At 38.4% G+C, this 24,858-nt stretch overlaps 1 protein-coding gene across 1 annotated transcript; it reads left to right on the top strand.

Moving 5' to 3' along the window:
- Positions 1–24,858, top strand: LOC139120058 (neuronal acetylcholine receptor subunit beta-2-like). The gene is made up of 6 exons (XM_070684088.1): positions 1–193; positions 14,410–14,549; positions 17,606–17,650; positions 19,331–19,440; positions 20,810–21,965; positions 24,161–24,858. The coding sequence occupies exons 1-6, from the start codon at positions 139–141 to the stop codon at positions 24,281–24,283; spliced, it is 1,629 nt and encodes a 542-aa protein (XP_070540189.1). The 5' UTR covers positions 1–138; the 3' UTR covers positions 24,284–24,858.

Raw genomic sequence — 24,858 nt, 5'->3', positions numbered from 1 at the left:
CTAGAGCACACAATCCTATGAAAAAAGTAACGGTGAGGCGATCAAGGCTCCCACATATTCGCCGGCCAAAAGTCAAGAGTTAATTACGCAAGAGCTCAGGACACAGTACCGACTTGGGATTTATAGCTCCTACCAATAATGTCTAAACACTGCTGGCCTGTAATCATTGGTGTTGTTCTCGCTCTGTTAAAAGGTGAGTTTGACGCAGCTTTCCAAACAGATGTATCACTTTGTTTGATGCTGGTTCCACAAGTGTTTTTTATCGTCATTTTGCCAAAACCTACCTACCGGCGTACTAGAACCTAGGTTTATTTTTGGTTCGCGGGGACCGATCCTTGTCAAAATGTCAAAAGGAAAATATCGGTTAATTTTACAATACCAGCTAGATAACGCCGCAAACAGTATAAACATAATGAAAACATGACTAGTTTGTATTTTGTGCGTATTATTTGATCGTAAACCCATTATCGTAATTGATAAGACACAGACTAAAAGATCTCCGTTGATCAGATGCCGATAATTAAAAGGAAACGCCTGTCAACTCTCTTAGAATGGACAGAGTCAAGCAACCATTAAAGGTGTGTGACTTAGGGCTTTTAATATGAACTACGAAAAGGTGATATACAAACGGTATTTAAATAGAAAGAGCGCCGTTTATACTGAAAGATTTTGCTTTGTATTCGTCTACAGGAGCTTTCAGGTCCATTATGTCGCTCGTTTTGTATTTTATTAGCATTTAAATCTAGCACTGCCTCTTAGTTTCCTTATTCAGCATTACATTCGCCAGAAGGTATTTAGCGTGCATCTAAGCGTGTATGTCGTTTCGGTTAATGCAGTCGAAAGGGCAAGCCTCAAAGACGTTACCCTAAGAACAAATAGGAAATGAACATTCTGTCATTAATTACTTCTAATAATATTCAGATCACAATGTAATTTATGTGCTAATGATCCAACGCGATGCTGATAACATCACCAAAGCGATAGTTTGACTATTTTACCAACTCACAGTTTATTTTCTACTGATTTCGCAATCCAACTTCAATGAATAAAGTATAGCTTCAACGATTTTACACGAGATGAAAGGCGCAATCAAAGGTCATCTCACGGAGGATTAGCCATCGTACCACAGATGCCCCTCCGAGCCGTTTGTACCAGAAAATATCCTGGGGGGAGGGTGATATTGCAAGACTGTATGAGGGAATAACAACGCTGTTGCCAATGACACAGACAAAAGTGGCGTCCGTTGGCTTATATTTTGTCTGATTGCATTATATCTTGTGAGCCAGACCCGGTGGTGTAGTTTTTGCTATTGGCACGTATAATAGCACAATCCTGGTGGCATGTCACAATAATCTGCGCCAATCCTCGTCAATTCAAGAGTTTTGCGTGTTTTGTATCATCACGCCAGACTGTGCAAGTTCATCCGCAGTTGAAGTGATTCGCGCAACTGTAAACTGTCGACCTAAAGGCTTTAAAATCAATTCACTGGCAAGCACTGGTGCACATCGGCATGAATAAGTCTTCGTCTTGGATCGATTTCAGTAAGCAAAACAGTTCCCTTAAGAAAACTATTGACTTACCGATGCATCTACTGTGAGCAATAAAAAGTTGACATCCTGTAAACAGTGGAACTCATTCTGTTCGTGAGTAGAATTAATGGACATCATTTGCGGACATTCGTAAAGTAATTTGACTGAATTACTGGCTCATTTAAACAAGCAACTTTAGAGCCTTGAAAATGGACTTGTATTTCAACTGTTTTATACAGTATGCGAAAATGTCCCTACAGACGGTTTAATATTTATAACCTATGCATTTTACCGTGTGTAGGCGAGGCATGAGATAGATGAACCTAAGGCATGATCATTTTATAACCCTTGAGCTGTGCATTTTGTCGACCTTTGAGTATAATACATGAAAGGCTGAAGTGAAATAGACAATCGCATCGCACCATGATTGGTCAGAAAACATCTCTCACGCGGTGAACGCAATATGGTCAATTCATGCACTGATTTCGATTAAGTGCCTCGTGATCTCTATCATCCGAGCGAGTAGATTTTCTGGAAATGCGACAGCGTCATATTGTTTTGCTGTCTCAGATTGTTAACAATAAGCCGAATAAAACGTTTTATATAGCCAAAGGAGTTCCAATCACTATAGTTGCCTTTCAGAACGAACAAATAATTGACCTTGACCAATTGTATGTGGTTGCATTATCATTCGTGGGGAAATCAAAGAGAAAGATAATTTTTGACATTTCCGATGAAAAGCTGAAGGATATGCCATATTATGGTGTAAGCATAAGTACTTGCCAATCATACCAGCATGTCTTCAGTGTAATTTTTGATTGTGTGACGGAGAGACAGAAGGAGCAAGGCATATAAGAGAACAGAGAGCAACAGCCTAACAATCTACGGTTAACATGAAGAAATTAATCCGCAGCAAAATACACAAGAACAGTGAATACTTTAGATTTCGATTTAGTAAAACTTGGGAAGATATAAAATGCGACAATTTTCAGAATTTATTTTGTGGCAAAATGAGATATTTATGAACGTGGCAAGGTAGCTGAATAATGCCATAGAGCAGTTGAGGGTAAATAGTGTCGTGGATTGCGAAATCTTTCGAAATCCGCGAACTCATAAATAAACCGCAAATCTAAAATTGTAAGCCTTAAAAAGAGGTGGTGGGTTGAACCAACAGAAGACAATGATATTAAAGTAGCTGCATATACATGTAGTTATATAGTTGTAATGCAAACTTAACCTGATTTTAAAACACATACTTTCTTAACTTGCTTCACACTGTTAAGTATTTTTAAATATTGACGGTGAGATGACAAGAGAACAGAAGTACTAAGATGGCTTACTTGTGATAGACTGAAAGTTTTCAAACGCTTGACCTGTGGGGAGATATTTTTACATTGAGATTAAAGATACAGGTTTCACCATTTCTCCCTGAGATAGGAATCAGGTTGGAGTAGCCTACAATACAATATGATATATAATGATTTTCCTGATAAATGACTAAAAGTCATTTGCTATTGGATGTAACACACAAAAAGATGAATGTGTTGACTTTAACACCAGTGAATGCCAACTACATGGGGGTTATAGCGCCGGTTCATTACCCCAATTCAGGAGCTGAGCGTGACGATAAATACGTCGACAGTGATGTGTTTCTGGTATTGTTACTGATGCCATGATAGGCAGGAAAAATAAGGACCATCTGGCAGATCTTTTTATAACATGTAAAATTTTCACGCTGTTCCCTGTTATTGATTTGATGTGGTTTGATGTATGCATCACAACAATACATCGGTGATAAGTTTACTCGGCAAGTTCCCCACGGAGGTCAGAGTGGTGCTAGATTCTTTACAAAACGAAGTGAAAATATCCTCACCATACCAAATGACGTCCATGATTGCACTTGAATCTTTGTTATCAATGAGTTTTTTCAAGTTAGATGCTAGTCGCTCATCTTGCTCTGAACTACCCGCTATTGTAACAGAGGTGCGGACGACTGAGCACTTTTTCAAAGATTACTTTCCCTAGGAAAACAGTCTTCAAACGTACCTTGACGTCACTTTTCCGAGCCAGTGGGCAGCAGTTAGCACCTTTATCTGGGCAAGAGGGCTATAGCGCCCGTTTATCAGCCCGAGAGGTTGTGCGTTACCGGAAATACAGTGTTTTTCTGGTGAGACACGGCCACGAGGGGTAATAAATGCCCGCAGTGACCTGATTAAAGACCGGACTATAGGTGTTTTTATAACACGCTACTTGCTCATGCTGTTTTGTGTTAGTGCTTTTAATATTCTTTGATGTATATGCCCGGCAACAACGCATTTTCCACAGCTGTCATAAGGTGCCAGAGTCTTGACAAAGAAGATTCGAAGAAGTCCTAAGCATACCGAATAACGTCTTTGCCTGCATTTTAATCTTTGATATCGATGCGTTCTTCAAGTTTCTGTACTAATCTGTCGGAATTGAAAATCTTGCTGTTTTAATCAGAGGCTCACGGCTCATCCCCGGGCGGGCGTTCATCACGCTCTACTACCCGCTTGTTTCAAAGTTGCAGACGACGTTAAATGCATGATCACGAGACGAGCCACTTTTTCATAGAATATTTCCCCCGAAAAATAGTCTGTGAAAAATAATCATCTGACGTCATTTGTCTTAAACCAGTGGGGACTAGTGAACAAATATTATCTGGTCATGAAGGCTATAGCTCCCGTTTATTATCCCGAGGGGCTTTGCATTACCAGAAACACATCACTATACCCCGAGGACGTAGGCAGAGGGGTATAGCGATGTGTTTCTGGTAACACATGGTCACGAGGGGTAATAAAAGGGTGCTATAGCCCGAATAAAGACCAAGTTGTAGGTGTTTTATATGCGCTGAGAAAATCCATTGCGAGAAGTTTACTTGGCGATTTCTCAGCAGCGGTAACGTCACGGTGGTGCAATTTTCTCCAAAGATATCCTAAGCATATCAAGCAACGTCCTTTAGTTGCTCTTGAATATTTGTCTTCGATGAGCTGTTCAAGTTTCTACGCTGTTGGAAGGGAAAATCCTACTGTTTTAGTTGGTGGCTCGGCGCTCATCCCCCGGCCCTGCGATCATCACGTTCTAGTCACCCGCCATTGTTTCGAAGCTGCAGACGACACTGCACGTGTAGTCACGTGACCGGGCACCTTTCCAAAGACTATTTCCCTGGAGAAATATATTTTTGAAAACCCTCTAACATCGCTTTTTTTCGACTGTGGGGACTAGCCATATCTATTTTCTCGTCACGTGACGTAGTCAGCCGAATCGCAACACGGAATGAGCACATGGCGTGTTATAATTTTACCTATTTTCTCGTCCTGTGACGTGTTCTCGCGAATCGCGACAGGGAATTGGCATGTGGTGTGTACAAAATTAAATATGTTCTCGTCACGTGACGTGGCACGAGACAGAATGAGTATGTGGTGTGTTATGATATGATTTAAAAAGTAGAACAAAAATGCGGTATCATATCGACGGGAATTTATTCGAACGTACATAAAAATACTGTTAATCAACATAACTCTAACTATGGAAGTAAAATGCAGTGCAAACCACAATACTTTGACAGGTAAATGAGTAATCTACGTATGATTATTAGAGTCGTAAGCTTTAGCAGTTTGTGTTAATACAATCAAATCGATCACCAGCTGAAGCAATCTCTTTGTGAACAAATTACATTCATACCAAAAGATTTGTCAGTGTTGACACATCACAGCAAAACCCATGCTGAGATTTATCAGTAAAGATGTGATTGACCTTGAAAATCTCGCGTAAAAACCTGCAAGATTAAAGAGGACATACTTATGCCTCTTCTAATTCCAGATCCTCATTTGGAATGCGTAAACAATCTAAGAGTATCCAGAAAACGGCCAGACTATAGATCTAGGGATCACTGTAGTTGCAAACAAGATGTAATGGCAAAGTTAACTTATTCGCACAGTGAAGTGAATTCTTAACAGATATTCCCCATGTCCACATGAATTAGCACAATCCGCCCCTTTTAAATATACCGATAGAGTTGAATTCAAAGTGAATAAGATTTAAACAAAGGGCCAGATGAAGATGAAAGTCATGATTCTGTAATGGAAGATTATTCTGAAAATAAGATATTGCGTATTTGTACCACTCTGGAACATTTAGAATTAGAGGTTGTTCGTTTGTTAGCCAGTTTGTACCTGCGAGGAAAAGATGACAATTATAGTGTGTACAATTGACGCTATGACCAGAATTGAATCCTTTCCCGTACGGTAACGCTTAGTCATTTTTATTGAAGAGTAGAGGGTATTTATTGATGATGATTTCGGTGTCCTCTGGCGGGGGAGAGGGGGGGAGCATTTCGCCAAATTACCCTGAACAGATGATAGCAGAATGTGACCCCATTAAAACGCATTCATTTTCAAAGTGCATTCATCGTTGACTTTATGTGTGTTTGCAAACATTAATGAAGTGAAAATTGCTACAGTTTACAAACACATATGCCTCAGTGATCCGCCACAAATGTAGTACTGCAACTTGATGACATGTTTAATTATATGTTTGTGTCTCGCCATTTCAATCTGAACAGATATTTTCTGTACTGTCTATGATCTAAATAAGATCACTTACACATCAAGATCCATGATCACTGGAAATGTCGCTTACCTCCCTAGGCCTATAGTGTGTTTGTAAGATTTTCAACTGTTTCCATCCCATAATTTCTGACGAAGCAGATTTTGTTTTACTTTCACGTTACCATATCTCGCGATCGATTTTAATTCTTTGTTCTCATCAAACTGTTGACATCGAAGTAAGATGATGCCAATTTAAAAGTCGGCGCCAGCGTCATCTGATATATCAAGTGAACAGACATCAGATTGTAAATATACATCGAAAAGCTGTCATTTCTGTACTATAGGTAAATTACCTTGAATTCTTATCTCCAATACAAACTGACGAAATCCAGAAAAAATTTCAGCTGCTCTTCTGACGAGCCATTGGTAACCTGCTGAATTTATCAGGGTTAATTTTGCAGTTTGAACCCTATGGTGGTGCGTTGGTCGTGACCAGACTATAACGACAGAAATCCATTCAAAGTACTGCTTCGGGAAAAACAGTGCTTAAAATATAAAAAAAACCGGTCACTTCATTCGTATATTCTCCTGTTGCGCCCGTGGCGTTCACACGGGCCCGTTGCGCGGTGGAGTTCAAGCAAGAATGGCATTTCACTGGGAAAATACTACCCCAGGTTCCTAGACGCGCTTCCACGGTTGATCACACACAGATGAAACATGAACATTTACTTTTTTTGCTCTGGTTGATGTTTGGGGATTGATTATTATAATTCTCTTACGAACATAATCGTTGTTTTACGAGAAGTATATTTATATGCAGCGTTGAATTAATCCACCGGATCACCCTATTTGTGTAAATTACATCGCAGAGTCCCGAGACTTTTGAAAACTTTTGGTGCCTTCAGCCTTAACTCGGAGCTCTATGGCTTATAAGATGAGGACTTTCAAAAAAAATTGACGATTGAGCACATTCTGTATACAAACTGCAATCGGAGAGAGAGAGAGAGAGAGAGAGAGAGAGAGAGAGAGAGAGAGAGAGAGAGAGAGAGAGAGAGAGAGAGAGAGAGAGAGAGAGGAATTCATCAAATGTTGCCCGATGTTGTTACAGCCACCAACTGGCGCGACTATGCCCAATTCATTTGCCTTCGGTTAGTATGAGATAAATGCTTCATGCACGTCTGCAATATTTATACAATTTATTGAACTCAACAAGGAAACAATTACTAGCAAAAATTAGGTCGATACCAACTTTGACAAGTATACAGAACGTGCGCACTGCCTTTTCACAGTGCAGAGGTAACCTACGGTTAGCCCACTCATATCAGAACAATGCCTTATCGACCTTTTCAAACGCAAAATATAAAGCTATTAATCATAATAAAAACTAGAAATCGCCGCTGTTAATCGCATTACATTTTAGAATGACAACAAATGATACTGGACAAACACGTATCCGTACCTCCATTTTACAACCGTCTGTAACGCCTCCATATAAGATTTTCTCTTACTCAATTGCAAATACGCACACTGTTTTCTTTTTGTTCAGGTTTGATAATTTTCGGGTAAACGTGAGTTTTTCTTGTGAATCTATCCTTATATAAGCAGATTTTATTTGTTAATAGAGTGAAGCATTGGCAGATAGCTTGGATGAGTCAAATCTCATTTTGTTTGGAGTCATCTGATGGCAAACAATCGGTGCCTAGGGTGTTCTCTCTTGATTAATCGTTGGTTGTCGGTCAAGGTCCTTCTTCTACTCAGATTTTGTTATCATCATTTGCGTAAGGGGCCTCTGTAATGTAATTTGAGTCCCAGTCAGTAATTTCATCAACAGAACGAATTGACAACTAATAAAATGCTGGAAATTAATAAATCTTTTGAAGTGACGTTTCGCTATAACAATTCAATGATTTTCGTCCCCCTGGGGGTGATTTTACTGTCGACTACAGAAATGACGCTGAAGTCGCTAGACACATTGTTTGAGAATAATACATAAGTCTGTAAGTACATCACAAGTTTCGCTTTCTACAGCGTGTTATTCACCTGTGAAAGATGTGTTAAAATTCCAATGTCATCTTAACAGAAACCGAAGCGCACGATAACTTTATTATCAATTTTCTCAACCGAGTGTTGTGAACACTAAGCTTTGACTCATGTACTGCTTCTCAATCGCCAAAATTAAGCCAGTTAGCCTTTCAAAATGGACCGTCCCATCTTGAGAGTAAGCCGAGATAATTCTTCCGTGTGTGCCTACGATCAAACTGCAGATTAACTTCCGAGTCAACCAGCTAGTATACAATGTTTGTTGGTCGTATAATACTTGTCTGTAACTATGAGCGGTATTCCTGCTGTATCTAGCTGTAGATGGTGAGAGAGAGAGAGAGAGAGAGAGAGAGAGAGAGAGAGAGAGAGAGAGAGAGAGAGAGAGAGAGAGAGAGAGAGAGAGTTGCCCAGCCTTTGTTAGTGAAGACAATTGCCAATACGATTTCTATCGCTTGTATTTAACGTCAAACTTCTACCATTGAGTTAGTAATCGATCACTAGGAAAACATTTGAGAAAAACCAAAAACCAAAAAGTCACGAAAAATGTACTCGTAGTTAACGTTGGGCAAGATTGAAAGAGCCTGTGTCCACAGTACATAATGCTACAAGTCAACATAACTCTAAGGGGTCCGTTATTCCCAAAAGATGCGCAGCATTGTTTTCATAGCGGAGATTGTGCGCAGTGATCTTCAGGTATGGCGTTCGTTTTTAGACGGTATTGATAGGGCCACTCAAACTGTTACCATAGCAACCTCCCTTAGAAGCGCAAGGCTAGGGACAACACAACAGATGTTCTTAACACTGGATTCAACGCAAATCGTGATTTGGTATGACGTTTGGAATTAAAAATCGATATTAAATTCACACAAAATTAAGTCCACATGTTCTCTGCTGATCATATCGTTCAGTGTTTTCAAGTATTTGACGGGACCGTTTTAGTTTATGACCAACTGTTGATGATTGCATATGCTTGATTGTATAGGTACGGTGTTTATGTTTGTGTTTGTGAATGTATGTAACGTTGCCTTCTTTTTTATACATAAATAAAATGTTATTGTACATCATTATTCGCACATGCAATACATTCGATGTAACCTATTTATCAGATATTGTCCCTGTTTGCCAATTTTTTTCTTGTAAGCTTTAAATCGTTCTCTTTCAAAATTAAGTATAAAATTCATCGACAGTCTTATAGTTGAAATTCAATATGGCTGCCATCATTGTGTCAAGTCTATAGAGAAATATCACAAAGACGATCTGTCCCAGGTTGCACTCCACCTCAAATATCATGGAATTGCATCCTTCCGTAAAATATGAACCGTATTTGTAAGGTGATACAGGACTGAGTGTTCAATTACGTGTGATGTTTTGCGTACGATACTCTGGCAGTACGGTAAACACACATGTGTGAACACGAACGGCCAAGAAACAATGTAGCCCAGTAAAACATGCCATTGTCAAACATATTTCCGTGGAAATGCTGTACTACAGCATTGTGGAAGTATTTCAACTACTGTATGCAGGCGAAATATATACTAATAAATCAAACGACTTTTTACCTTGTCTTACGTCATGGAATAGACACTGAGAATTATTGAATAGTGGATGATTATTACCTTTTACATTTATACCTAAATACACACCAAAAACAATGCATTCTGCGTCATCAATTTGAAACACTTTTATTGGTCAATAAGGACCATTTGACTGACCATTATTCATGCAACAAACCACCACCACCACCACCACCACCGCGAGTACACCATGAGATTCATGAGTTTACGTTTTCTTTCAAAGTCAAGAATAAAACTCTGGGTTCACTTTGTCAGTTTTGATACTATAGACGAACGAATTTCCTAATGTTTATTAATATTTGATATTCAAAATGGCCACTAATAAAAGTTTCACACTTTTGGAAAAAAAAAGTCGATTAAAGCTTGAAAGCTTGAAAATGAATTCTACCCATGACAAGCAGCACAAAAGCAGATTATAGTTAATATTTTAGAGTCAAAATATCCGTCCCTCGAGGCGTATTCTTCCTAAAACGGGTATCGAAATACGTATGTGTCAAGTTTCTCATTCGAGTAAATGATAGAGCTCTGTACGTAAAATTCTGCCTTAAAGCGATGATTCAGAGCAATCGCCTAAGACATGCCTGAATCGTGAAATCAAACCTACATACGAATGTCTGCCAAAATATATTTGGTTCTTAAAGAATATTAAATCATGGAATTCACTCATTGAGAGAACTGGCGATCAGGTCTTTTGTAAAGGTGGAACTTTGAAAAAAGTTGTATATCAAAGATTCTGATCCAATGGACGTGGTCGGAATAAACTTCCTCTTGAATAAATGTCGCGCTCAAACTACTGCAGAGTTCTGTGGATAGTGGACGCTGAAGTGCCATCGACTGTTAAAACTGTATAAAGAAATACATGTTGATAAATGCTTGCATAGCAATAAACACAAGTTGCTATGTATGTACGTGGTTTTGTTTACACTGTTTTAGATTCGAATACCGGGATTCATCTATTGTCAGAACAAGGTGTTCAAAGTGATTCAAGTAGCTGTACTTTAACAACCCGTTTATTTTGTAGTAAAAAGGAAAATTGGTTCCCGCTTACATTGCATTCGACAAATCGCTTTCAAATATCTCAGTCTAAATTCACAATGAACACGATTGGAACTAATTTGGGATGATTGGATGATGAAGTAATGTCTATTTGATCTGCAAATGTAAGTCCATCTGCTTTTCTTTTTAAAGGGGCGCCGCACCCAACAGGGCGTATTTTGCTCAAAAATCACTTTTTTGCAAATATCCATTCAATTTTAATTAATTTCTTAACCCAAGATTAAACTATTGGTTGGTTTCACCTTTTAGCTTGTCAAACAGTCATAAGTTGCATGATAAAAGAGTCAATTTATGCAAATGTATGCAAATCACCCAATTTCCTGGCTTCTTTTTCCGTCTAATTTCAAAATTTCCAAAGAATTTAACTCCACTCTGGCTGGGTCAATTTTCTGAAATTTTCACATTATGTTCTTGAAATGCTGTCTAAAAAAGTCCGTTTTTGTTAGGCAATAAAGTTCTTACATTTTGAATAAGAGGCATTTTAATTTTGTTTATCATGATTTTATATCACTTTTTTGAGTGTCAGTCTTTCAACCTTTGCCATTTTAGAATGAGGATAAAAAATGCAGAATAAAATAGTCGTTTTTTTCTACATATAATCTTCTTTCAAGTGAAATATCACATTTCAGTAAAAATCATCAAGTTTTTGACTTAAATTAATTTTTATTATTAATATCAAAATTGAGTTTTTTTTAACTCAAATATACACTCACTTCATCCTTCAAGTAAACTACTGCTACCATACTAAACTTTAGAGTCTCTGCATAGTATGAGGGGTTTCCTAGTCATCTTTGATGATAAATATTTCTTTGAAAAAACTGTGTTGGCAACATGCAGCTCCGCCTTAAGTTACCAAATTGTTTTTATTTGTAATTTGTTATATCGCAACATTCAGCTATAGGGCACCAAACATTTTGAGAAATTTGAAAATATGAAAATCCAATTATCCCAAATTAGTTCCAATCGTGTAAATGTTTTTTCCTTAAAAAGACAGAATACATCGGGGACATGATTCTGTGCCGGATAGCGCTGATAACATATTCGTTAAAATGTTGAAAACCTAGGCACACAATGATTAAGGTCGATAAAACACTAGAATACACAGAAGCATTCATTTCGTTGCTATGAACAAGAAAAGGTCACGGTATGCTTGGAAAGATTACGGATTATAGCCAGAAAGTACTGTAATTGAAAATATGAACTTTAATACCGAACACATATGTGTACAGCGTTTGTTTGCAAATTTCAATAGCTGTGCGACAGTTGGTGGTGTTAGTTTCCAGGTCTTTGTGACAGAAATGCCGCGCGAGGTCTACCTCTGAGTGTTTCCAATAATCAAATCAAGTCGAGGCTGCTCGAATAAATGTAAACGTTTATGCAAAGCATCCCATATAATTGCCTGTACGGAGTTAACCACCGGTGTTCCAGTCACATGTAGTCATATTCTGCGAGGGAAAGCAGCGAAATGTCCTTGAACTCGATTTTGATCGACATAGCCAACGGCAATATAGATTATGAAATTTTGGTTTATAATTTGGCCAGGTACAAAACCGTTACTAATAAAATGACAGGACGATCTGGTTCTTCTAATGAAATCTGAGCTGTATTCTATCTTCGCCGACATCATGACAACGGTATACATGACACTCACTGACATTGTACGAGCGTGTCATATATTGTAAAAATTATGCTCACTGCTCTCAGATTTCTCCCTTTGACCTCATTTGTTTAATCTCAGAAACAAGATATCCACAATGAGCTGAAACATGAGAAACGGGGAAAAAGAGAAGTCCATATCGTGACACAATTCTTGTAGCTTCCCTTCCGAGAATAGTCCAGAAGTATACTACTGTTTGAAGATTAAATTTTCTTTCAGACTTCGATGGTACTTTCGTGTTGGAAGACGTCACAGTCAGTTTCACTGTATGGGAGGAAACCACCATATAAAACATGAAGAACATTTAAACTTGATATATTTTGTACACATGTGATCGAGTTTAGACGCCGCTGTATATGATGATATTTGTATTCTTTCGGTTCACATTTTGTTTCACATTCTATTTAAATGACATTTAAGATATCTTAATATGACGAAATAACATTTTATATGTAAGATAATAGAACATTTTGTTATCGCTGATATGATCAGGACAAAGGTGTATTTTTGAGAGTTAACACCCTTAATCTTCAGTTATGCTGTCTGTAATCTCACAATATGATGTCAGTTCGCTTATCTCTTTGTGCTTGTCGAAATACTCAATATTTCATCGATGAAATGCATATATACAGACGTGAGCCTGGCTACATTAAATACTTATGTAACGTGACATCTTAGCTTTGACCTTTCGAAAGAAGGAAACTCAGTTAAACCACATATTTGCTTAGCTTTGACCTTTCGAAAGAAGGAAACTCAGTCAAACCACATATTTGCTTAGCTTTGACCTTTCGAAAGAAGGAAACTCAGTCACACCAAATATTTGCAGGATAGAAGATAGATAGAAGAGGTGTGTCAGTAATCATATGTTACTATGGAATATCAGTGGCACGATATCGTTTTCTGGCAGCGCGCTTTTTGCGTTGCCAACTGACTGAAAATCAATGATTTACCACCGTAGGCCTTAAACAGCATTTCACTGCTAAAACGTGCCACATAAAAACAAAAAGAAAGGGATGTTATGTTTCACGACAAACAAATCTTAAATAAGATACAAGAAAGTTAAATCTGTGGACAGCCCTCGTAAAAAGTGACGTCAACTTTTGGGAAGTTAGCGAGCAAACACACACCTTGTCAGGATCGTATTGTGCCCTGCTTAGTGCAGGGGAGATAGAACTCTTACAATTTATATCGTTATCTGACTTGTAAAACGGGGACGAGACATGATTTCTGAAATTTTTGGTCTGGTGCACGTGCCTTCGAGTCAGTCCCCATTTTTTGCAGGCTACGGCCATGCGAACACATGGCATCAACGATGACTTTTTAAGCTCGTCATCATCACGGCACAACGGTCCAATTAAATCGGAACTGAACACAAGGAAATGGAGGTGAAATAGTTATTACAGAAATAATTGAACTAATAGTGGATGAAAGAATGTATTCAGGAATGAATCGTTTACCGTGGCGCCCATGCATTTGCATCGGATTGTCACCCCATAGATTATCTTCGAGATGCGGTAAGATAGAAAGTTAATTGAATCAGTCTGTTAGTGTCCAGGGTCATGTATTTTAAGGGCCTAACATTACTTTCAAAAATGATTTCTTTTGTCTGTATTAGTCGTCGTTCCTGAACATAAATTGAAAATGCGACAGATAACTCGATCAATATACTGTAGCAACTTTGTGTAATTCTGCAATTTTCCATCCCCAAGATATTTTTGTTGTATGTGATTTTATCGGCAGTTTGCCATCATATATTCTTGTATTCTGTAGCCTTGACTTTGCTTGTTTATTTCAGATGGCGTAATTGTTTAAGCAAATTTTGCGGGGAAGGGGTACCATGCATATTTATCGAAAACACACGATGTACGTTATGGAAGTTTTTACCTATTTCACTCAATATATAAAAGTTTATTTGGGTATAATAAGTTTACACTTAGTCTAGTTTAGCACAATTACTAGTACAGTCTCTGTGTAACTTTCTCCAGGTTCTGATGCTTCGGATGCCGAACAACGACTTCAGAGCGACCTCTTTGGAAGATACAACAAATATATAAGACCCGTTTTAAATACATCCGAACCCGTACTGCTGAATATTGGTCTCTCCATTACGCAATTATTAGATGTAGTAAGTCGGTTTTAACGTCACTATTTCCATGTTCTATTCTAGCTTAGTGAAATTCATAATATAATGCACGTGTGCGCGAAACAAAAACAAAAAAGGAAACATTTATATAATGAGCGTTCAAAAGAAAATAGTCAGATCATGAAATAATTATGATAATGCTACCTCTAATATTGTTATTCTAACCTGCTTTTTAATCCCCGTGCACGTAGTCCCGGGGGATGCTTATAGATTGGGTTTTGTTCTTCCATCCGTCGTGCTGAAGCCATTTTTTCTGATATGGTGGACCAAATTCTTCCTAACATGACGCAAAGTAATAAACTACGACGTACATATTCATGTAAATGTGTTGTACGATAGGGTCCTAAATAGCTTCGGGCAGTAATTTAGTAGCATTTTTTCACGTTAAGAGCCTTTATACAAACACTTTAAACTTGGTACAAGGACATTGTATTATGACCTAGATATGTTATTTACGCGATACTATCCGACATGACTGCTTGGCGATGAATTTGTTACGATTGGTGTGTATGTTAAGAGCCATTGCACTAACATGCCCTAGCAAATTTCATCAAAGTTGGGTTACGGACCGTGTACGATGGCATGCATATCTATGTCCATTTCTGTCGAAATGCACCATATACGTCAATTTGTGTCGCAATTCGATCCAACATGGCCCCTAGGGGACCATTTTGTTGTTATTGTTGCCTGAGCAGATAAGTTTTAATCAATCACATAATTGTCGTACTTGTCGTTGTCTTACGAAGGCCAGACAGCACAGTGCTATGCATTTTCAATTGCCTGAACGTTATTAACAAAATTGCAACCAAATCAGGATCATTTGGATATTGTGCGATTTTGTGAATGTTTCAAGGTATGAATGATCTTAGCTTTTAAGCGATGATAATTTTAAATGATTCTCGGATTCCAAGTTGTTATCAATCACACACTGCCAGTCCCTGAAGGAATTATTACAACAACGTTAGAAATATTCTGGGATGTTGCAAGAAGGGCAACGCGAATTCGTACGTTACGTTTATTAGTATCAATCCAAAGATAGTAGTAATCATGTATCGTTGCCAACTTCGAAGTAGTTTTTACATATATCCATCGTCAGAGTAGAACAGTTTTTTGGTCGATTTTGAAACTGTTGAAAGAAAGTTGAATCCTCTTTTCGATTGCCTTTCTTTTAAAGGAAGACAGTCGTCGGAACTGCTCCTGTGCGACTTTCTTGTTTACAAACAATGTATTTCATACATCATATCTAGATGCATCACGTCAACATAGCTGCAACATTAAAATTTTACGATATTCATTGTTAACAAACATGTTTCAACTTTCATCAATCGCCAATGTATCCTATATACAGTATTTACATCGGTCGTAGGGGCCCTGGCAACCTTTGAGCAGAGTTCCGACGACAGCCTCCCTTTAAGTGCCTAGAGACAATCTTTGTTTAATGAAACGTGCCGTGAGATGTGGACAGAAGCAAACAAAAATTACAAAAACCTGAAAAGTGCTCCAGTGATTTGATTCCATGAAATTACCAATTTTGACGCTTCATCTGTTTGACTCGGTACCACAGTCCGTAAACTAGCTTTGGATAGAATCTGTTCAGGCATGTCAGTGTAATGGTTCTTGACGTACAAAACTGTAACAAATTCATCGCCAAGCAGTCATATCGGGTAGTATAGCATAAATGTTTAAGGTTTTCCGATAGGTCATGACCTTAGACGTGCTGGTGCTATCTTTGGTATGAATTGGATACTTTGAACTAAACGTCAGAGCAAAATCATTTCTGATTTCTACTTGTTCACTGAATAACAACGAAAACCTTTCTCCTGTAAAAGAAGTAAAATTTGCACTTTCCTCTTTGCAATTGTTTTAAATATTAAATTTCACAAAAATACCAGTCTTTTATGTGGAGTCATGTCGGAGTTACAATAATGGTCTATTACAGCGCTTTGTCAGATTCAATGAGATTTTGATGTGCTACTTATTCTAAAATTTCAGGGTTTTTGGATAATGTGACTTTATTGAAATTCGAAGTGTAAGAATTCGAATAATTTAAGATTAAAATCATGGATATTGTGTACGTCACAGGTATTCCTGTAATACTGTAGGTCGATGGGTTTTCTAAGTTTTCTGAAATAAAGGCCTGTTTTTGTGTGTGTTCTTATATTCACATATTATACATACCTATTAAAGCTCGAAGTAAGACGGAAAGAAAATCCTGAATACAAACTTTGCGTGTCTTCTACAAGGAAGTCACCTTTACCATATCGAAAGAACAAAATGATCTGTTTCATTAGCCCTTACGTACGGAACATGTGCATTAAATACTTAATTAAGAGTAATAAAATATAATAAGAATAAATTTCTCTCTACTGTTCCTCTTGAGAAATGCAAAGGAAATTGATTTTCGGTCTGACATGATGAATCGGCCATCCCAAGATTGATCACCAAACTAATTTATTGCCGGCACAGCTTATGTGTAATTTATGCGGCAGATTAATGATCAGCGACTGAACAGGGCAGACTTAGTGTAATTAAAAAGACACAGCCGACACTGATATTTGAATATGATATCGAATATCTGGCATCTGGCTGATTTCTATGATATTTCGTTTGGTGATGCTGCATCGAATTGGCGAGATTTCCCATCGTTCTATCAAAGAAGCAGTGATTCGATAAGTCATGATACCCTTACTCTGCTACCATCTTTCTCTAAGTTCTAAATATACTTTTCCACAATGACAAACTTTTGCTTTAGAATTGAGAAAAAGAATCAACACAATGCGATGGTAAGCTGGTTTCCGATATTTCATTCAGCTTTATCTTCCCAAACGCATTTTATCACTTTGCATTACAAAAAAATCGTAAAAGCCTCTTAGCATCTGCCCGTCACTCATTTCAATATCGCTTTATATTTCGGTGACGGTGGCTTCTTTGAACATTTATACCGTGACAATCTGTGCGCCTTTGTCCATTTTTGTATGCACACACGACACGTAAAGGTACTTAATTAGGAACACCCAGAGTGCTTCTTTTATTTTCAGGACGAGAAAAATCAAATCATCACTACGGGTGTATGGATGAATCAGGTAAGCTACAATAAAAGCCATAATTTGTGTAGGCTGCTATAGTCTAAATTAAATTAATTCACAAAATGTCATTTGGCCAGAGTAAGCATATTCTTTGTTTTGAGTCCGCAGGTACAGGGATTTTCGGAGTTTTCCATGGAGGAAAACATAAACTCTTCTTACAAGACATTCCATTTTTGACGATATTCTGTCTCAAGAACAAGCGTGACTTTTACACCGCGATAAATTACTTTCTCACAGCAGTCAAATTAAAACCATTGAACCATGTGGTGAAGTAAAATTGCATTCTCTAGTTGAATATAGTTAAGTTACAAGTATGACCAGGTTGTATGAGAAAAACTCTCAATGTTGATTTTGTATTAGATATTTTTGGCGTTATTAACCGATTACTCGCCCAACTTGTGGAATTTTAAGTTGACATAAACAAAGAATTTACTTACTCTGGCCTTACAAAGCTTTTGTTATAGTTCTATCCTGAACGTAATGTAAATCGCCATAACAACCAATGCCCTTGAAAACGGCGGTACAAATTCGCGCATTAAATCATTTATCTATTTAAAGGAAGACGCTAGAGCACAAATGTCTTAATTCCACGTCAAGTAACTGATTATAGTGGAAATACTTAATTGGAATTCTGCATTGCTATCTATTTTATTCATGACTACGGTGTTTGGGGTGACATCAGAACACTTTCATTTAAATCGACTTTGATTTGTGGAACGTTAGATCTCATGAGCGTGCTTAAAACGGCGATTTTCGTAAATACTGTAGGTTACTGTGTTTGTGTTAAATGCAGCGTCAAGTCATGTCAACATTCGATCAGAGCATGCGCATCTGTGATTTATTTTTTGTTTCTTTGCAATAGTAGAAACATACATTAGGGATATTGCTTTTACCTTTTTAAATGGTAATTGATTGAAATGAGTTCATAAAGAGAGAGCAAGATAAGCCGCATTTCTGAAAACGCATAATGGCCGCCAAATACTCTATTCATTGAAGCCTATAGCCTTTTTAAACATGTTTGCTAAATAATTTTGTAATTTGTATTTTGGTGTGCTGTATGGTAAAGAAATTTGATTATCCAGGGGACAAAAACAAGGTACTAGACAGGACTTTTTTTCAGCTACATTACAGCATTTCACTGTCGAGTCGCGGCAATTTTCGTTGCCTCATTTAAAATTGCTGTCATGAAAAGGTAATTTCAATGTTTGTTCATTACCAAGATAAGCGCAAATAAAACGCATGGTTGAATGTGATGATTTTTACGGTCTATTAATCGTGACCGTAAGTGGACAAACATATATCTCTGCTTGTGGTGGAATCAAAATGGCCGCCATCTCTGTGTTAACTGTTTAGGGGAAAATAAAATTTTCCCCTATACAGTTTTTACAAATAGAAAGTAAATGGATAAAAAATTTACTTGCTCCATTAACTCCAAAGTGAGCCCCCTCAAGCGGTAGGTCAGGAAAGTTTCGGAAAAATTTGAGAGTCTTAATAACTGTCTCTTAAGCGCTCTTCACTACCTTAATGAGAAACAGACATACCATGATACTACATTCATTTTCATCTACATCATCAAACATAGTTTCCCTGTACGTAGTTATCTCAAAGAGTCCATATTTGCCTCATCGCTATTTTCTTTCCCATTTCTTATCATTTGTGCTGTTCTGCCCTCTTCAGTGGTGGGTGGATTATCGTTTCATCTGGGATCCGGACGACTACGATGGCTTGGACAGCATCATCGTACCGTTTGAATGGGTCTGGTATCCCGACATTGTATTGGACAACAGGTGACTGTATACATTGTGTATCTATAGTGATCTACTCCTTCATAATTGCAGTCTTTTTATGTAATACCACACTTTTTAAGTCGACTCCAACGTTAAGGTGGGGGACTACCCAATATCTAGAATATTTTCATTTCTCTAGAAATCACAAATTTTGTAGCTTGAAAGGTTAGGATTAAGGGTATATTGTCACCTGTTCCAATTTTGCTACAGTACCATGGAAAGAGAAAATCTAACCAATCACAATTTTAAGCGGTTGGCCGCTTTTTAAAAACAGCGCCCTCACATAGGCATTTTGAATACCAAGGAACGCCCCTTTGATCATATATGGGCATATTTAGATTACAGGTGACTGTATACCTTTAAAATGACCAGAAAATGGGTGTTGCCATTCTGCTTTTTGAGATAATTTACATTCAGTCACCCGTTTCCCCACAATTTTGAGCACCACACACGACTTTACTGCAAATTTGACCCTTTCAAAGAAAACAATAACCATGGTGAATAAAATTATTGTTATTTAATTATTATTACGCATGTGATTCTAAAACGTCTTCTACATGTATTTCCGATATAAACAAAAAGAAGAAGTTACTGATCCAATAACAAAGATGCCACCTGTACCTATTTAATATATTAAAACTTGTGAAATAAGTGCTTTTGCATCAGAGGCTTTTCAAAGGAAAACCTACGATTATGATGTTCTCTAAATACCAAGCATGGTCATATGGCATTTTTTCATATTTTTCAATAAAGTATTATTCAATGAATCATTTGTGGAAATTTAAGGAAATTGACAATATTCCTAGTACGTTTTTTGACATTTCTACATGCAATCCTATGCCATGGCTAATTTTGCGTAGCCCCTGTGAGGTCTACTACCTTAAATTTGTTTGTTAATTTGCACGCAAGCAATGCCATTTACTAGATGGAAAGAGGTTTACGCCATTCATAGGTGACACACCTTGTTTCTCCTTCTAGGTAGATCATGTGCTCTCGTGTCAAAATCCTCGGCAGAATCTTGTGTATTTTAAGTTTGTACAAGCAATTTCTGACTGCATCAAATGGGGCTTAGTCGACACATAGAGCTAAGCAGAGGTGTGGGTGGCAGTCAGTAGAGCATGTCACGTATTAACATACTCAATAAACTTGACATTTGGGAGACTTCTAAAGCATACGATCGCAGGATTTTCACCGATTTGTCTTGCTACAACAGCCCTGAACATACAAAGGTAATTGTGTGTATCTCAGTGACGATTAAGGGAATTTTTCTGTTGGCCATAATCCTATGCTGATTCGGAAATCTCGATGTGTGAAGAGCTAATTAGGGAAGATCGTTCATTTTATTGTTTTTCGTTTGATTTTTTTTCAGTGCTGATGGAAAATACGAATTGCCAACATGGAAGTACACCTCCATCCTCTCAGACGGAACAGTGTGGGTGACGCCGCCTGGAGTTCTGAAGAGTCCGTGTCTGATAAAAGTGGAATTCTTCCCGTTCGATTCCCAGAAGTGCAACTTGTCTTTCGGACCTTGGGAGTTCACGGCGCTTACTGTCCGCCTTACCCCGATCGAGGATCACGTGGTCAGAGAAAACTATGTGGAGAACGTGGAATGGGAATTAACGGATTCAAGCGCGTTGGAGATTTATGAAGCCAACGAGTGTTGTCCTGATGAAGCCTACAGCGTTGTGATGTACACCATCGAACTTCGCCGACGACCCTTATTTTACGTCCTCAATATCCTCGTACCATGTCTGGTGATGTCTCTCTTGACCTTGGTAGTTTTCTATTTACCATCCGACTCGGGCGAAAAAATGACTCTGAGTATATCTGTGCTATTGGCAATATCAGTCTTCAATCTGTTGATTTTTGATATTATGCCACCGACCTCGGATTCTGTACCTCTAATCGGGAAATATCTTCTCTTCAACATGGCGCTGGTCATGTTCTCTATCATACTCTCGGTGACAGTTCTTAATCTGCATCATCGCTGCATGCGCACCTACAGAATGCCCAACTGGGTCAGGAAGCTCTTCCTGTACAACATTCCGCGTTTTGTTTGCCTGGCGCCCTATCCGTTCGACGCGTCGAAATTGCGGAACGAGTACCTGATGTCCTGCGATCAGGACGAGTGGTCTGACCTCCCTCCTGACATGGTCAATAAGTTCCGTTCGGGCAGTATGGTACAAAGTGACAATTTAGCCTTCACGGTTGATGACAAGCACTTGACTGGACATAGCCAAAAAGATCTACCTTTACGAACAATATCCAAGAAAATGGCGACCAAGGGGAGAGTCAAACTGAACGCTTCCCCTAGTCGGTCAAGCATTGTGGATCTTGACCGACCGCTGGACAGTACTTGCAATGGCACTGCCCCGCAACTTTTCTCCCTCAGTGATCTTGCGAATGGCGGCCGAAGTGCGCCTCACACGGACAAGTCTGTACCGTCAGACAACCTTGAAAGGACGCTGATAGAGGAACTAGAATTTATAACTCGGCGTTTAAAGTTCGACGATTGGGACTATGAGGTAGTATACATATTGCTCTCTAATGAGTGTTTCACAGTCTGGTTAAAATGAAGATTGCTAATTAGTCTAGTAGTAGCTGACTTACTATTGATTCCAAAATTAGAAACACGCTAGTTTCTGTATCCCAAAAAGTTACAAAATTTAGCCTTTAAATCCATGTAAATATCGCCTCGTGCCAATGAGATTATTGACATTGCTAAGGCAAATTTTCATTTTTTGTATGTGCCCACAAATGTAAGATCTAATATGTGCCTAAATGAAATGGGTTATGCTTGCTCTATATATACGCTTTAGATGTTGCGCACCGAATAATTCCCATGACCCATTCATTAAAGAGCAGCGGTCGTACTGAAATGTATTTCTTAAACAAAGTTTCGCCGAAGCGAGTCAAAACTGAAGGAAAAATTTAAGCGCTGACAACCGTGGCGTCTTAATACAAATTTATGTTCGGTGTTTTTTACGTTGAACGCGAGTGCCTCAGGTTGAGTCGCCAATGCATCCAAAAAGAATGACATGAAATATTATGGCCTACGGGTAATATGGATGTCTTGGGACTAAGTAGATGACAGGAAATTCCAACCGTGGCTTCTCATGCAATATTAACGATGACAAATACAACTGTCGGGGATTCAATAAATATTACAGCAAGACCACGGTATTGGAGTCCATGAATATTGCTATACGCGATGAATGTGTTCATTTACAAGTAACTTGATATGCAGATTTGTGGAATCAGTGTATTAGCGTTATCTCATCATGCCTTGCTTTACCGATAAGTAAGTTACTAAGATCGGTTCCTTCTTTTCTGTCTCACTTTATTAACTTCGACATTTGCAAACGGCGATGCCGACAACAGTAAAGCAATATTGACACCGATTATTTGCTTTTAATTTTTACTGTGCTCTTTTTTAAGACTGTATGTTTCCACTGTTTTGCTCGAGGTCAAAAGTTGTTCATAGTTTCTAAAGCAAAAGTCCTATACCTGATGTTTTTGATAGTACCACATGTTAAATAAAGAGCAAGTCAAAAGTTGTTCATAGTTTCTAAAGCAAAAATCCTATACCTGATGTTTTTGATAGTACCACACATTAAATAAAGTGCAAAAAAAATTTTCAAAGTATTGAAAGTCCTGTCGCATTGCCTTACTCATAACCACAGAGTAATATCATAGACAGAGTGGCAACACTTGCATGCCTTTTGTTCCATGGTCGTCTCGGTAGACTATTGGCTTTTCATATTAAAATGAGCTTCAAAGGTGTTAAACTTTTTGGAGGCTTGGTTTGTGACACGAGATTATGCGAAACATACGACGAGATGGCATCGTACTGCCAGTCGCGTAGCAACCATAGTTACTTTGTGAGCTCTCAGGCCAGAAACACTGCCTCACGCCAATCAAAACATAACACGCCAGCAGTTTCATAAACATGTCCTTTCTTGGCGCACGTGTAAAAGACGGTGTGACTGACCGTAAACCATTGAGTAAAACCAGACAGTATCGATAAAAGACTTTCAAATTTGGTTCAAACACACTCATTATATATTCATGAAAATATGAGAGGAATTTTTAAAACGGTAAAACCCACTTTCCTGAAGCTCAAACACTCGCGTTTTCGCCAGCACATCAATTCCGATCAGCAACACACGACAACTACAACACAAGCTTTGTCGAACATACTTTCGCTTAACAATTGGTGAAAATCCGAAATTACCGAAGGGTGCATGGTCGGCACTCTTCGGAAAAGAGAGCCAAGAACTTCGTGAGGCGAGGCAAACATGGATTGCTTACGTAACCGCTTCACGCCTTAAACAATAGCTGTTGCCACTCTGTCTATGATATTACTCTGTGGCATTGCCTTACTCATAACACACTATGCGTTACATTCACCGGCCTTGGAATGAATTATAATAAACTCTCGCTATCGTGCATTCCCTTGTGATCACCTGCAATCTAAGTATGCCCATATATGGTCAAAGAGGCGTTCCTTGGTATTCAAAATGCCCATGTAAGGGCGCTGTTTTAAAAAGCGGCCACCCGCTTAAAATCTGTGATTGGATAGATTTTATCTTTCCATGTTAACTATGGCAAAATTGGAACAGGTGACAGTATACCTTTAAGATAGCTATTAGAAGCAATCAATCCATCAAGATATACACTGAACTGCAAAACTTATAGGTTTGTCTTTCGTTACCTGCAGGTACGAGAGGAATGGAAATACGTAGCAATGGTCGTCGATAGACTCTGCCTTATCTTCTTTTTCACGGCAACCGTGGTCGGTACCTGTGGTATCCTATTCAGTGCTCCGGCGCTCTCTAGCTGAAATCGTTCAAGGTTAAGTTCACCTCATCTCGCTGTCTGACGCTCACTGGCTGAAAGCCGTTCAACGTGGACTTCAAATGAATCTCCCTGCTTGAGTCATTCTGTCGTTCGGTGCGCGGTTCTGTGCAGAGGACTGTCAACGAGCTGGGAGGGAGGCCGTGACTTTGGATAATTTCTGAGGGTTTTTTCCAGATGCAGTCAACATTATATTTTTCGTGTTCGGATTCAGCTTACGGGAACATTATGAACTGCGTTGTCTTTGAACATGATAACGATTTCTAGATAGCTATTGTGTCCGTATTGATTCCCACCAATTTAACGCTCAAATAGCGAATTGACCCAGTATTAGTGATATATTTTAAGTTTTAAAGCAAAGTTATGTCATTTCATTGTAGCAGACTTAGAGAGGTACGCTTCTACTTATCATAGAACATGAATAAGAAATTTAAAGGATAAATTGTTCGATTATCTGACTAAACAATTTCTTGGGATTCACTTAATCGGTTCAAAATGACAGTTTAATCGGCGTTATACGCAGGGACTGTGAAAATAATTAAAACAAGTATGATTAATTAA

This window comes from Ptychodera flava, chromosome 20 (genome assembly GCF_041260155.1).
Source record: "Ptychodera flava strain L36383 chromosome 20, AS_Pfla_20210202, whole genome shotgun sequence".
Classification (NCBI taxonomy): domain Eukaryota; kingdom Metazoa; phylum Hemichordata; class Enteropneusta; family Ptychoderidae; genus Ptychodera; species Ptychodera flava.
Note: the sequence above shows the minus strand (reverse complement) of the source record. Positions and strands in the feature narration are given on the sequence as shown.

Bases quoted from the DNA above. Each gene is read 5' to 3' on its own strand.
- LOC139120058 (XM_070684088.1), top strand. From the start codon at position 139: ATGTCTAAACACTGCTGGCCTGTAATCATTGGTGTTGTTCTCGCTCTG. The intron at 194-14,409 runs GTGAGTTTGACG...AACTTTCTCCAG, and splicing joins TGTTCTCGCTCTGTTAAAAG to GTTCTGATGCTTCGGATGCC. The intron at 21,966-24,160 runs GTAGTATACATA...CGTTACCTGCAG, and splicing joins TCGACGATTGGGACTATGAG to GTACGAGAGGAATGGAAATA.